At 43.1% G+C, this 12,188-nt stretch overlaps 1 protein-coding gene across 8 annotated transcripts; it reads right to left on the bottom strand.

Moving 5' to 3' along the window:
* Window positions 1–2,248: 2,248 nt before the first annotated feature.
* LOC144107851 (uncharacterized) lies at window positions 2,249–7,575 on the bottom strand. 8 transcript variants are annotated; one of them, XR_013309415.1, is made up of 4 exons: window positions 7,504–7,571; window positions 7,347–7,429; window positions 6,647–6,766; window positions 2,249–2,765 (listed from the first exon to the last, which is right to left on the bottom strand). XR_013309415.1 is itself a non-coding variant. In XM_077641069.1 (2 exons), exons 1-2 carry the CDS (start codon window positions 5,364–5,366, stop codon window positions 2,368–2,370), a joined length of 417 nt encoding a protein of 138 aa, XP_077497195.1. In that variant the 5' UTR covers window positions 5,367–6,638; the 3' UTR covers window positions 2,249–2,367. The 8 variants fall into 8 exon arrangements, 1 of the variants encoding a protein (XP_077497195.1); XR_013309414.1 differs by lacking the exon at window positions 6,647–6,766; XR_013309413.1 differs by lacking the exon at window positions 7,504–7,571 and having other exon boundaries at window positions 7,347–7,496.
* Between the last annotated feature and the right edge of the window lie 4,613 nt (window positions 7,576–12,188).

Here is a 12,188-nt window from a genome sequence, read left to right as displayed (position 1 = left end):
TTGGCGCGGTATACGATCGCTGCCGAGTATTCGGGAGTTTTCGAATATTTGGAAATTCACGAATACGATAATGTACCGAATATGAAACATATTCGATTCGTATTCGAAATTTAGAATATTCGCACACCCCCACTTCTCAATCTAAGTTAAATATACTAAATTCCATCCTTCATAAAATACACAATAGTCTTGCTTATGGCACCCAATATCACGAACAATTTCTTAAATACGATGCGCAGTTTAAGAATTCTTTGCATTTGTGAGCACTGCTTCTTTGATGTCCTGAGCAAAAATTTTTCTTTTGCCTTGAAGCCCGAAAATGTTAAAACAAACACTTGCTCTTCATATAGCCCCAAATTTTTACCCAATATGGAAAAAGGACACAATGATTTTATATACCATTTTATTTCAACCAGATTTTGTATGATAGCAGTGTACCAAATTTCAGTGCAGTTAAAAAGCTCCTAAGGTTGTGGCCAACATGTGACATACAATTTTTCCTGTTTGAATGGTCAGTGATTTGTATCTTTTGAGTGTCTTGTTCCCTTTCAAGATTACTTTTTTTCTTTTTTGCCGGAAAGTGGATTACACGATTTTTATTTGTAAAGATTTAGTTGCCTCTTGTTAATGTTGTTTTGCAATGTTGCTGGTCTGCCCAGCTAAGCACACAAGTGACCCAATGCTTATGCGAGCTGGATTAAAAATTCATTTAAAACCTTATTATTATCATTATTAGGTAGTGACCATTGAGATTAAACAAGATCTCCGAGAATCAAAAATTACAGTCTAACCTGAATATAATTTTGGCATTTACTAGTAAAATTCAAATGTACGCATAGGTAACCTGCTGTCCGAGGTGCCTTGATCCTGTCCTACAGTAAGAGTTTTCAGAAAAAATGCAAAAGCACTTGAGCACAAAATTATTTACCGGTGCACAGCTATTTCTGAGAACTCAAAGCCCTGTACTTTTGGCTATGGTTCTTACTAGAGCATAATAGATCTGATGTCACCTTGGGATGTAGAAACCCAAGTATTTTTCACAACAGGGTGACTGGAAATGGCTTCTGTGGAACAAGAGAAAGTGCATATACAATCGAGCCCTTTTATAACTGCCTCGAATATAACAAACACTCACTTATTAAAAAAGTTCGCGGTGCCAGCGTCAAGACATGCATGAGGGCAATGAAAATCTGTCTCAGATACAACGAACAACTCTAATCATTGTTTAAAGCGAATGAGGAGGTGCCATAAACCGTCCCAGAAATTGAAAAACTCGCGCTTCCAGCAATCAGGAACAGCGTCTCTCAGCTGCAGCAATATCACCCCGGAACGAAAATAAAGCTAACAATACGATGGCATTCAAACGATTGGTAAATGGCAGCCAAGCATGTGCCAATGGCCTATAGATTGATCATTGCCTGTGTGTGGGCCGGCTGGGCAAAGCGTCTGAAGTGGAAGCAGAAGCGACTGCACATGGCCGTCGATTTGGTAATGACAGTGATTTAAGAAGTTTTCAATGCCTTGTTGGCCAAGCTCTTGTATGCGCTGCCTGCTTAGTCGGCTTTGCCTTTCATGCTGCTACCACATAAAGGCAGCTAGATAGCAGACAGTGCAGCATCGTCGCTGCATGCACCCAGGAACGACGGACAACACTGTTGAAAACGCACGTGATCGGACACATGTAGATTTCTCGCGACGCATTGTTGATGCATAGCTGTGTTGATACGTCTATGCGGTGACATTGCAGAGACGTGCTCTGACCGATTCATTATACAGGAACTATGAGAAGTCCCTTACCACTAGGAATCCGATTAATGTTGGCAAACTGCCATCAGCTGCTGTTGACGCTTGAACCACGATTAGGTATATCCTGTTGTTAAAAGCAGATTTTTGGCAGGAGGACATCACCGCACTGGAAACCACCACGGCAGGTTCTGCTTTCAAGTAGATGCATATAAAGCACGTTTTACGAAATTACCGCAACTTTTGGCAGAATTACTAATTTTGACTCTAACACAGGGATTCCATTAACTACAAAGACTGGATATAACGAACACAATCTGTGTGAACTTCGTGTTTGTTAAAAGTGGGCTTGACTGTATATGCAGTTGAGTCTGCATCTGCCAAGGATTGAAAGCCACACAGTTCTATATGGTCTGAATGAGGGACAGCAAGCCTTAAAAAGGTGATGCGTGTACATTTAGTATAAAAAAAAATAAGATGGGAGTGCTGTAATAAGACGAAAAGCACCGTTTTAAACACCACATTTAATCGGCAACATGTGAATAAGTCCAGTCTTGCCACAAGAAACAAGAACTTGCACCTTTTCCCTTGTGTCCATTATATGGACCGACACGCTACAACATCTTAGGAAGGTTCTCGCTTGACCCTGGCCCGACAACTGTGCTTGACTATGCTCCTGGCGTTTTTAAAGATGTCGCCGCACATCTTGCAGCAGTGAAACTTGACCTTATTGTGCTTGTTAATATGCGCAACATACTCTCCCCTTCGCGCAAATGTTGAGGTGCAGTAGTGGCACTTGAAGCGGTCCACGACGGTGTGCGTCTTCTGGTGTCGTACCATGTTTGAGCGCTGCGTGAATGCCATGGGGCAGAAGTTGCATCGGAATGGTCGTTCACCCGTGTGCGTCCGCATGTGACGCACCAGCGTGCACTTGGCGTGTGTCTTGTAGTCGCAGAGGCTGCATGAAAACCAGTTGAACGCTATCTGTGGCTCGCCAACGTTGGCCGCAACCTCAAGGCACCCTGCATTTTTGAGACACACGGTGTCCTTGTCATGCCACTCATCACCCAATTACTTCAGTGCTCAACATTTTGTAGTCTCTCAAGCTTGACATGTATGCCACTAACTTGTAACAGTACCTATGCGAAACAAGAGCAAGGTTAAGTAAATAGCAAATGAGTTAAAAGCAAGGTTAACTAACTGCCATGTGAGTTACGTTTAGCCATTTCATTCTGTGTGGCCTAGTTTTAGGACTTTCGACATCTGCCAACATTCAAGCACAATTCAACAGCTGGGCAGCTGGAGAAACCTGCAATCTGAGTGGATCTGCAGTTGCTGCACAATCAAGTTGTAGCCACATGAAGGATTGCAAGGTTTATATTTTTCTGTCAAATATTATATAATAGAGATTCATTACCGATTCCTAATTCTCGCAGAGTGTCAAAGGTTAAGGCATCAGCACCAAGCCTTCATTTGTGGAAGCATGCACTCAGTTGCAGCACTGAGCTAAACCGTGATAAAAAAAAATCGTGGAGCAGAACATGAAGATAACGAAGTGCAACAAATAATGTGGCGACATCAGGTACTGTACATGTAAAGTTATGAATGCAAATAGGGCATGCTTCTGTCCCTTAATGCAGTCACTAATATGTCACGTAAGTAATGCTCAGGTGGATAGCAAGCATCTTGGGGAAGAGAAAAAGCTAAAGAAAAAGTGCATGCCATCAAAGCTTTGAAACTACTCTAAAGGAGTGGTGAGCAGATGAGCAAAAATTAGATGTTATCTCTTAAATTTTTCAAATGCTCATACCTTTAATTGCGTATGTGTTTTAACAGTGAAAAAGCGATGGATGTTTGTGCTATGGATTTGCAACAACAGCGAAAATTAAAAACATCTAGCATGCAACTCAACCAAAGCAAAATATGCGCGTCAGGCCTGTACACAAGGATTACAACATCCAAGTACAGAAAGTACTCAGACTTTCTGAACAATGTATGCCTCTTGATAACATGACAGCTAAAGCTAGTATCACACAAACAAATTCTTCATGTGAAGCAATTCCATTGCCTAATTCTATGGCATACTACCTGCCTGTTAAGTGAAGCAGGTGCATCAGCGACAGCTATGTTGAAATCATCACTTTTTTCAGCAAACTAAGAAAACAATGCAAGCAGGCACTTCAACCTGGCTTCTTTTAGAGGCTAGGCACATGGTAATAATTGGATTTTCAGCAGCACTGGGCTAAACGCTCACATGCAATACAGGAAGTGTTGAAAATAGTTTGAATTACCTAGTCGACTGCTACCACTGCATTCCCAGCCTGCACATCTCAAAACTTTTTATTCACCATTTGGGCATGGCTCTTGCTGAACACATTCAAGATGGGCATATTACTAGCACTAGCCATACCATAAGTTTCAAACCGTGAATCACATTTTCCACTTCATTTTTTTAACGCCCATTACCTGAAACAACTTTCACCTCTATTGCTGCTACTGCCTGCCCAATGTAAAGGCACCATTTGGGAATCTTTCAGGATGTAAAGTGATGTGAAGTTATGGCGAAAAATATGATATCAGTAATCATAAACAGCATGCAAGCCAAGTAGTAAGGGCAAAATGCTTATAAGCTTTGCATGGTACATTTTGATAATTTTCTAGCCATTTTTTAGACACGAGCACAATGAAATTAGTGTTTTAGACTGCACAATTTCTGACTTCAATGCTGAAGCTTCTAGGTTTTATGTCATTTTTGAAAGCCTTTTCTGTGTAGCCAACAAACGAAAAACACAAAAGAATGCATCACCATTTCCCGAAGCAACAAGCTGCAAGGGTAATGTGGTAGAAAAATTGGTGTGAAGATTAGTTACACAATAAGTAAAACTACAATATAAAAAGTCAATATCAAGGGCTTAAAGCACACCGATGCACACCAAATAAGTCATAGGCTAAAATTCAATGCAAAATCGCCCACATCAACACAGTGCCTTCTAGTAAAAAGGTAAGAATGCAGAAAGTTGCCTATTTGGCATTTGTACTTTACTTCCCTCGATTTCCTTCACCAGACTACATGTAGTAGTTGCTACAGCACAACTCGCAACAGGTGCAGCTTTGGGCAATTTTTCAGATTGATAGGAGCCAATGGCCGACATCTCTGCATGGTGAGCATTAGTGGCAACAATTGTGTAACCTGACGAAAGGAAACCTGCGCAATCTGCCGCAGACACTGAAACGCAGCTTGGATTAAGTCAGGGACTACTTAAAAGATAACACAGACTATAGTGTCTCAACAGAAAAACCAAGTAGTTTTTCTTGCACTGTAGGCTGCTGCAGTTGTGTCATGACACCTTGTTTGAAAGCCTGCAACAAAGATGCAACGCCACCGTTATTAGCTTCTCTTATAGCTAGGGAAGCCTAAGTGATTTCTTTATATGAATTTATAGAAGAGATTGATACTTCAGACAAAATACATGCAAAATCTGCATGGAAGATTTGACTGAAGAATGAAAGGAACATGTAGGCATTCCTGAGCTGTTGTTAACAGCAGCACTCTTCATACACAAACAAAGTTCGGAGAAAATGCCACAGCATAGGCAGACCGCACCTGTCAAGTGACATGCCATGAGGTTTCATACTGCAGAGATCTGGTCAAAACAGTTGTGCCTGGCCCGCGCGTTCTCCTAGTGTTAAAATACAAAGCACAAAGAACAGGTGGAATACACCATTTTGGCGTGAAAGCATTTGACTTGCAGCAGTCACAGTGTCAAAATACAAAGCGCAATATGTCCAAATATGCATAAATGTGGCCACAAACAGGTGCACCAGATGTGTTTGGCAGCCTCCGCATTTTTGCCACACCCTACAAAAGAGAACCAAGTGTGTTTAACACAGCAGTCAATCACTGAAGAATCAAGTGCAGGCTGTCGGCCTGCAACTAGCTCCTCTGCCGCTCTCTTGTTATGCCCATAGTGCAATGCAAGCAATGGCAAGCTTTATTCAAGCTTTGATTCCACACCTTGAACAATTATTCTGAAAGACTCCATTTCTTTACATACACCTCCTTTCAAAGGATGCCAACGAGCTCCAGTTATTAAGCCTTGTTGTTTTCTCGAGCTTTGAACAATAGGAGGGCCTAAGTGGAACCTCTTCCGTTCTCACAACTGGTGTACCTTAATGTAGTCATAGGTGACCCACCTGCTAATGACTCGTTTGCTATGTTCTATATCATTTTGGAAGATGAATATGGATTTTTTATGGTGCAAAGGCATCTATGGCCAAAGAGCGCCATGGCACAAGGTATTTCCGGTTACTCAAGGTGGCGTCAAAGACCCATTTTCCAAGCATTTCAACGCTGATAAGCTGAGCAACAGGGGAAAGCTTGTACCCATTTTATCACCGGTGGGTGCCCGGCAGCACTGGGGATCGAACCCTGCACCTCCTGCATGCAAGGCGGATGCTCAATCACTTGGCCACCGCTGCGGTACTATATAATTTTTATAATTACTTAAAAAATTTGCTCACAACAAAATGCAGGCAGTCTAAATTTCATGTCAAAGTGCAGAGGCATTGCGATAAGTACTCTAAATTTAGAGCACCTCAGTTTTTATGTGAAAGGAGGCTTGTAGCTCATTCTCAATTGGCTACTATCATTTCAAACTGGAATGATTTATCATTACTTGACGCTAAACAAAACACAGCAGTCCAATGTTCTTTTACAAGGAACTACTACCTATCTGGTAGTATTCCAAAACTGGAAACTGTTCTGGACCAATGGCAGTATGTCGGTTGCTGTTACCCCTGCAATAAAAAAGAAGGTAGAAAAAGCAGGATCTCTAGCTTTTATACATATATTTTTCGACCTGCTTACTGCCTTTGCTCAAATTTTCTCCCTCATAGGTTATACCTATGAGATCTTCGCAATCTTCCTATCTCTTCTCTGTTTTCTATGTTTGGTCCATTCCAAATCATCTGCCGATCCATGTCCCCATGGTACTGCAGCAAATGGCCGAGGCAGAATTCACGCCTGCGTAAACCGTGAGCAGACTCAGAGCCACGGAAGTAACAGCAGTAGCTTAGGGACACACTGAAGCTCCCAAAAAAGCACAGAGCGACGATCAAAGCTACTCAACACCTTAGCTTCAATTCAGTGTTACTCCTTGCTCAAGATCACACAACAGTTAACGTCGGGCTAATAGAGAAACAGAGTAGTTCCACAGAATTGCCACGATGAAAGTCCCCAACTCAAACTGACGAAGCAGGCAGTCACTCGGGCAAAACGGCAGCAAACGATAAACAAGAATCACTTGAATTTACGGCTGCAACAATGCAAACTTCGCAGGCTGCGGACTGTGAGACACGCTGAGACATATTTCTAGTGCTAAAAACGTAAATAATGGAAGAACGAAACAAGTGCGGACAGGCGCATCCACATCGCACATGTGTGCTCCATGAATGCAAATTAGTATCTGAGCAAGGATGTCAGTATATTTTGCGATTCCGCGCATTATTGCCCTGCTTCGCATGCGAACAAAGCATTTCAGGGCTTATTTATCATCACGAAGCGACTCATTGAAGCGGGAGAACAGTTCCTACACCGTAGTTACCTTGAGGCTCCTGTACTATTTATCGTATGCTCTACACTTCAATTTGCTTGATGCGGATGGACATCTTTCCAGCTAGGCCCCGGCTGCTGACAAAAAATCAGAGTAAGTCTTTTTGGTGCGGTTTCCAGGCCGCACATCAAAGCGAAGATCGAATTACCAAGCAGAACGGTAACAGGAGCTTGTGCATGGAGGCAGCCATTCCGTGATGCTCATGTTGCTGTCGATGTAGGAAAACTTTCACTTTTAGTCATATCAGTAGTTCTGCTAGAAAAAAGAGAACAATAATGCCAGTCTTTTTATATTAAAGACAACACTTCAATAATACCAATGCAAGGAACAGTGAAATGCGAATATAGACGGTTTTGTCGTATACACACATGGGTGGTGATGGTGATACTAGCCCCATAGCGCTTTCGGTATCGTGGCGCGGTGTTTGAAAAGGTTTGCGCCGGTGCAGGTGACGCGCCAGCTTTCGGTGCTTCTCTTTTTTCCTGGCACGCAGCGTGCGTTCTTTGAAATGTAGTTTAAAATAGTATAAACACCTAACTTTGGTGGAATGCTTTCTTCTCTACAATGTGAGGAAGGCACTACTATGCATGAACCACCCGTGGTATTTCTACGACCGCTAAGTAATTTGCAATCGAGTTTTTCTGGCATGCTGTTTCCGTTTTAACAGCCGAGCGATGGTTCGAGATGTGTGTAAAAGTATGGGCTCTTGCCCGCCGAGCTGTTTAGAACGTTCGGCTACTGATCCGGAGTTCTCCGGTTTGAACCCGACCGCGGCGTCTGCGTTTTTATGGAGGAAAAACGCTAAGGCGCCCGTGTGCTGTGCGATGTCAGTACACGTTAAAGATCCCCAGGTGGTCGAAATTATTCCGGAGCCCTCCACTATGGCACCTCTTCTTCCTTTCTTCTTTCACTCCCTCCTTTATCCCTTCCCTTACGGCGCGGTTCAGGTGTCCAAAGATACATGAGACAGATACTGCGCCATTTCCTTTCCCCAAAAACCAATTATTATTATTATTAGGTCACTTGAGGCACGAAAAAAAACTTGTATAATGGGTGCTTCTATATTCGTTGTCATTCCAGCTGTTGAGGCAGGCTGACTTTAGCATTGTATTGCATTAAAACGACGAAGCAGAGATTATGTCGCAGTTTTTTTAATATCCTGCGTGTCATTATTCGAATGTTGAAACCGAAATGAAACAGCACGAGAAAGAAAATCAATTATCAATATTTAGCAGTCGCAAAAGAACATGCGATAATTCATGTATAATAATGCATTACGCATCATTACAAACCACGCACCCAAAAATTAGGTGCCTATACTCCTTAACGTTAAGAGATCGAGGAGGGCAGAGTGGGCGAGGGAACAAACGCTCGTTAATGACATCCTAGTCGGAATCAAGAAAAATAAATGGGCTTGGGCAGGGCATGTAATGCGAATGCAAGATAGAGGAATCTGAACTCGTCTTTTTACCGCGGGAACTCTATCTACACGTCCCGGGCATACTTAGAAACTTTGAATTATCGTCCTTTGCAGCCGATTGCCCTAATTAAATGGAATTGCACGTCCCGGCTCCCGCCTTTATTTTTGAACTCGACGCGGTAGGTGGGAGGAGTCAACCTACGCGTCAGCCAGTCCCGACTCCCGCGGCGGCTTTCCGCTTCGCCATCGGCGAAGTGATATGTAAATGAAAGAGTCCACGTGTATTTTTATTCCTGCGGGCCTAATTTGCGGCTATATTGTCTGTTACTGAAACTGTTTACTCACAGAAACAAAAAAAGCAAATAAAAGTGAAAGCGAAGCCGCCACATGGCTGGCTGAAAGGCACTCCACGCGTTGGTTGACTCCGCCTACCTACCGCGTTCAGTTTAAAAAAAAAAAAAGGCGGGAGGTGGGACGTTTAAACCGATTTAGTTAGGACAATCGGCCGCACAGGATAATAATTCGAAGTTTCTAAGAATGCCCGGAACGTCTAGATAGAGTTCCCCCGGTAAAAAGACGAGTTAAGATTCCTCTTTAGTGCACCTCTAAGGGTAACGGAGTGGATTCCAAGAGAAGGCATGCGTAGCAGGAGGCGGCAGAAAGTTAGGTGGGCGGATAAGATTAAGAAGTTTGCCGAGGTACGGCGGCCGCAGCTGGCAAAGGGCAGGGTTAATTGGAAAAACATCTGTTTCTCTCGTGTACGTGGTTCGTCCAATGTTTGCGCACATCGATCTTCTGTATTATCATCATGGACCAACTAGGCCCAACAGAAGTGTTATGGGAGAGGCCTTTGTCCTGTAGTGGGCGCAGTCAGGCTGATCGTGATGACTCCTTTACTTGCCTACGTTGTCCGGGATTAAGGAAAAACTGCTGTAAGGTCATCTAGTCACCGCCCCGTCTGTCTTATGATGACAGACATAGGGCAGGCAGGGCGCGGTGCCAAAATGATAGCCTAAGACAGCACAACATAAATATCAAATATGCCGCGAGGAGGAACTTACCTAAGCACGTGGTCACCTGCAAGCGCACTGCAAACTTTGAGAAAAGCAAGGTTCCCAGAAGTTACAAGCATCAGCTTGTGTGCGAACTATATGAGGCGCATGTAATTCATTGCAGGGGAACAGCCTGCTTGAGCACTCATTTCAACTCTGAAGAGGAAAAAGTTCAGATTCGGGTGGACAACACCACGACCAAAGCAGCAGAAATCGCTAGAAAAAATGAATATTGGTTTTTGAGGAAAGGAAATGACGCAGCAACTTTCTCACATATCTTGGTGGACACCCGAGTCGCTAGAACCAAGTTTGGCGAATTGTCAGTGGCCAAGCTGTCCATCATTGGCACAGCTTTGGTGACCAATCTGTGTTGTTACTTGAAAATGACGACAAGCCAGTGCACGTTAAAGATCCCCAGGTGGTCGAAATTACTCCGGAGCCCTCCACTACGGCACCTCTTCTTCCTTTCTTCTTTCACTCCCTCCTTTATCCCTTTCCTTACGGCGCGGTTCAGGTGTCCAACGATATATGAGACAGATACTGCGCCATTTCCTTTCCCCCAAAACCAATTAAACTACAATTGGCCAAAGGAAGGAAAGCCAAACATACGCCCAACAACTTGGCATACCTTGGACCATGAAGGCGACAATGATAACAGTCCTTGCATTCAATTGCCACTTATTTGTATTTTTAGCCAAGCCTTTTGTCCAATATTTGTTATAGCACTTTTGCAGCATATGCAAGGTAGTTGGTCCATGGTTTGTTCTAGCACTTTTTCAGCATGCAAAATATATTGTCTACTGTTTCTTCTAGCACTTTTTCAGCATGCAGTTTAGGCAGTTCCTGGCATGCTTTGACTTACGGTGTTAATTTTGGAGTGAATATTATAGTCTTCATGCCAATTTTTTTTCCGGCGCCAGCAGTAGCTCTATCAGAGACGGCTGTCGTGTCTGCTCGCGCTGCCAGCACAGAGGAAATTTGTGTTTTTATTGCCGATTGCTGGAGTACAATGGCACGACTGATGTATAGCGGGGAGATGAAAATGAATCCTAGTTGAACGCAGAAAGAAATGATGGAGCAGTTACTTGAGGGTCAGTCCGCCTTGCAAAGCGGCATAAACCACTTAAAAGAGCCAGTAAACAATATGGAAAAATTATTCACCAGCTTCCAACTGACGCTTACTCAGTCGGAAAAATGGCTTGGGAATACTGCACAGTTTTCGGGCAGCACTGAGCAATATGAAACCAGCCTGAAATCGATTGAAAATTCATGACCTTTCAAACTAGAAAGCTGCAAGATCTAGAGGACCGTAGTCCGCGCTCGAACCTAGTCATCTATGGTATTACTGAAGGACATGAGGAGACAGAACAGTGATTAAAAGAAAAGCTAGACACAGAAGCCCTCAATGATTTATTTGTTATTTATTTTTATTTATAGACATACTGCGGACCGTGGTTAGGCTTAAGCAGGAAATGCACTTTACACAGTAAATAAAGCAAATAACATTATCCAAATTATAGAACAATTCACACAGCAATGCACAACATAAATGGCACTTACAACATGAAAAATTTCAGAATAAAACCTTAAGAATCATGACGAGCTCTGAGGTGTGATACAAAATATATACAAAAATTGCTAGGAACCACTCAGCATAGAACACACTTGAAACAATCCAGGAGCCTGCAGCTAAACTTAATGTTAAGGTCGAATCCAACTGGGTGCATCCACAGGCTCGGAAAGCAAAGCGGGAAAAGGCCAGTCATCATATATCATCAAGATTTTGCTTTAAAAAAACAACGCAACAAAACGTAAAGAAAGTAAAAGGGTCTGGTATCTTCCTTCAAAATGATTACACCAATCTACGTTAAAAAACTCAAGCCGCTTTAGGAAAGTGCAAAGGCAGAAAGGGATGCTAGCATTCCTCTTAGTTAAGAGGAAGATTTTTCAGCGGGAAGAGCCCATTATACCAAACTTATTTTTACGTTGAAATACCAGGAAATGTGTACACAGGACACCTTTTCACCACCTTCTGCAAGAGCTTCCACCAAATCCGCTCCTAAGCTAACGTTCACAAAAAAGCAGAAGAGGAAGAATAGGGTGGGCACCACCCCCAACATCAGAAGAACAAGGGCCAATCCCCGACGTGGGTATGTGCCTTTAAGCCTGACGACATCATCAGCATCATCATCAAGAACGAGGAAAGGTAAAAATCATCATCATCATCATCATGGAGTGCTTGAAGGCGTTGTAAGCAAGCCACTCTCTTTCTCGTGGACCAGCTTGTTAAACCCCGATTTCTGGCGGTTTCGAAGAGCTTAGACAGCCGACGGGAGCACAAACACCGCCAAGCACGCCGTC

The sequence above is a fragment of the Amblyomma americanum genome, chromosome 10 (genome assembly GCF_052857255.1).
Source record: "Amblyomma americanum isolate KBUSLIRL-KWMA chromosome 10, ASM5285725v1, whole genome shotgun sequence".
Taxonomy (NCBI): domain Eukaryota; kingdom Metazoa; phylum Arthropoda; class Arachnida; order Ixodida; family Ixodidae; genus Amblyomma; species Amblyomma americanum.
The sequence above is the reverse complement of the archived record's forward strand: the minus strand, read 5'-3'. Positions and strand labels throughout refer to the sequence as shown.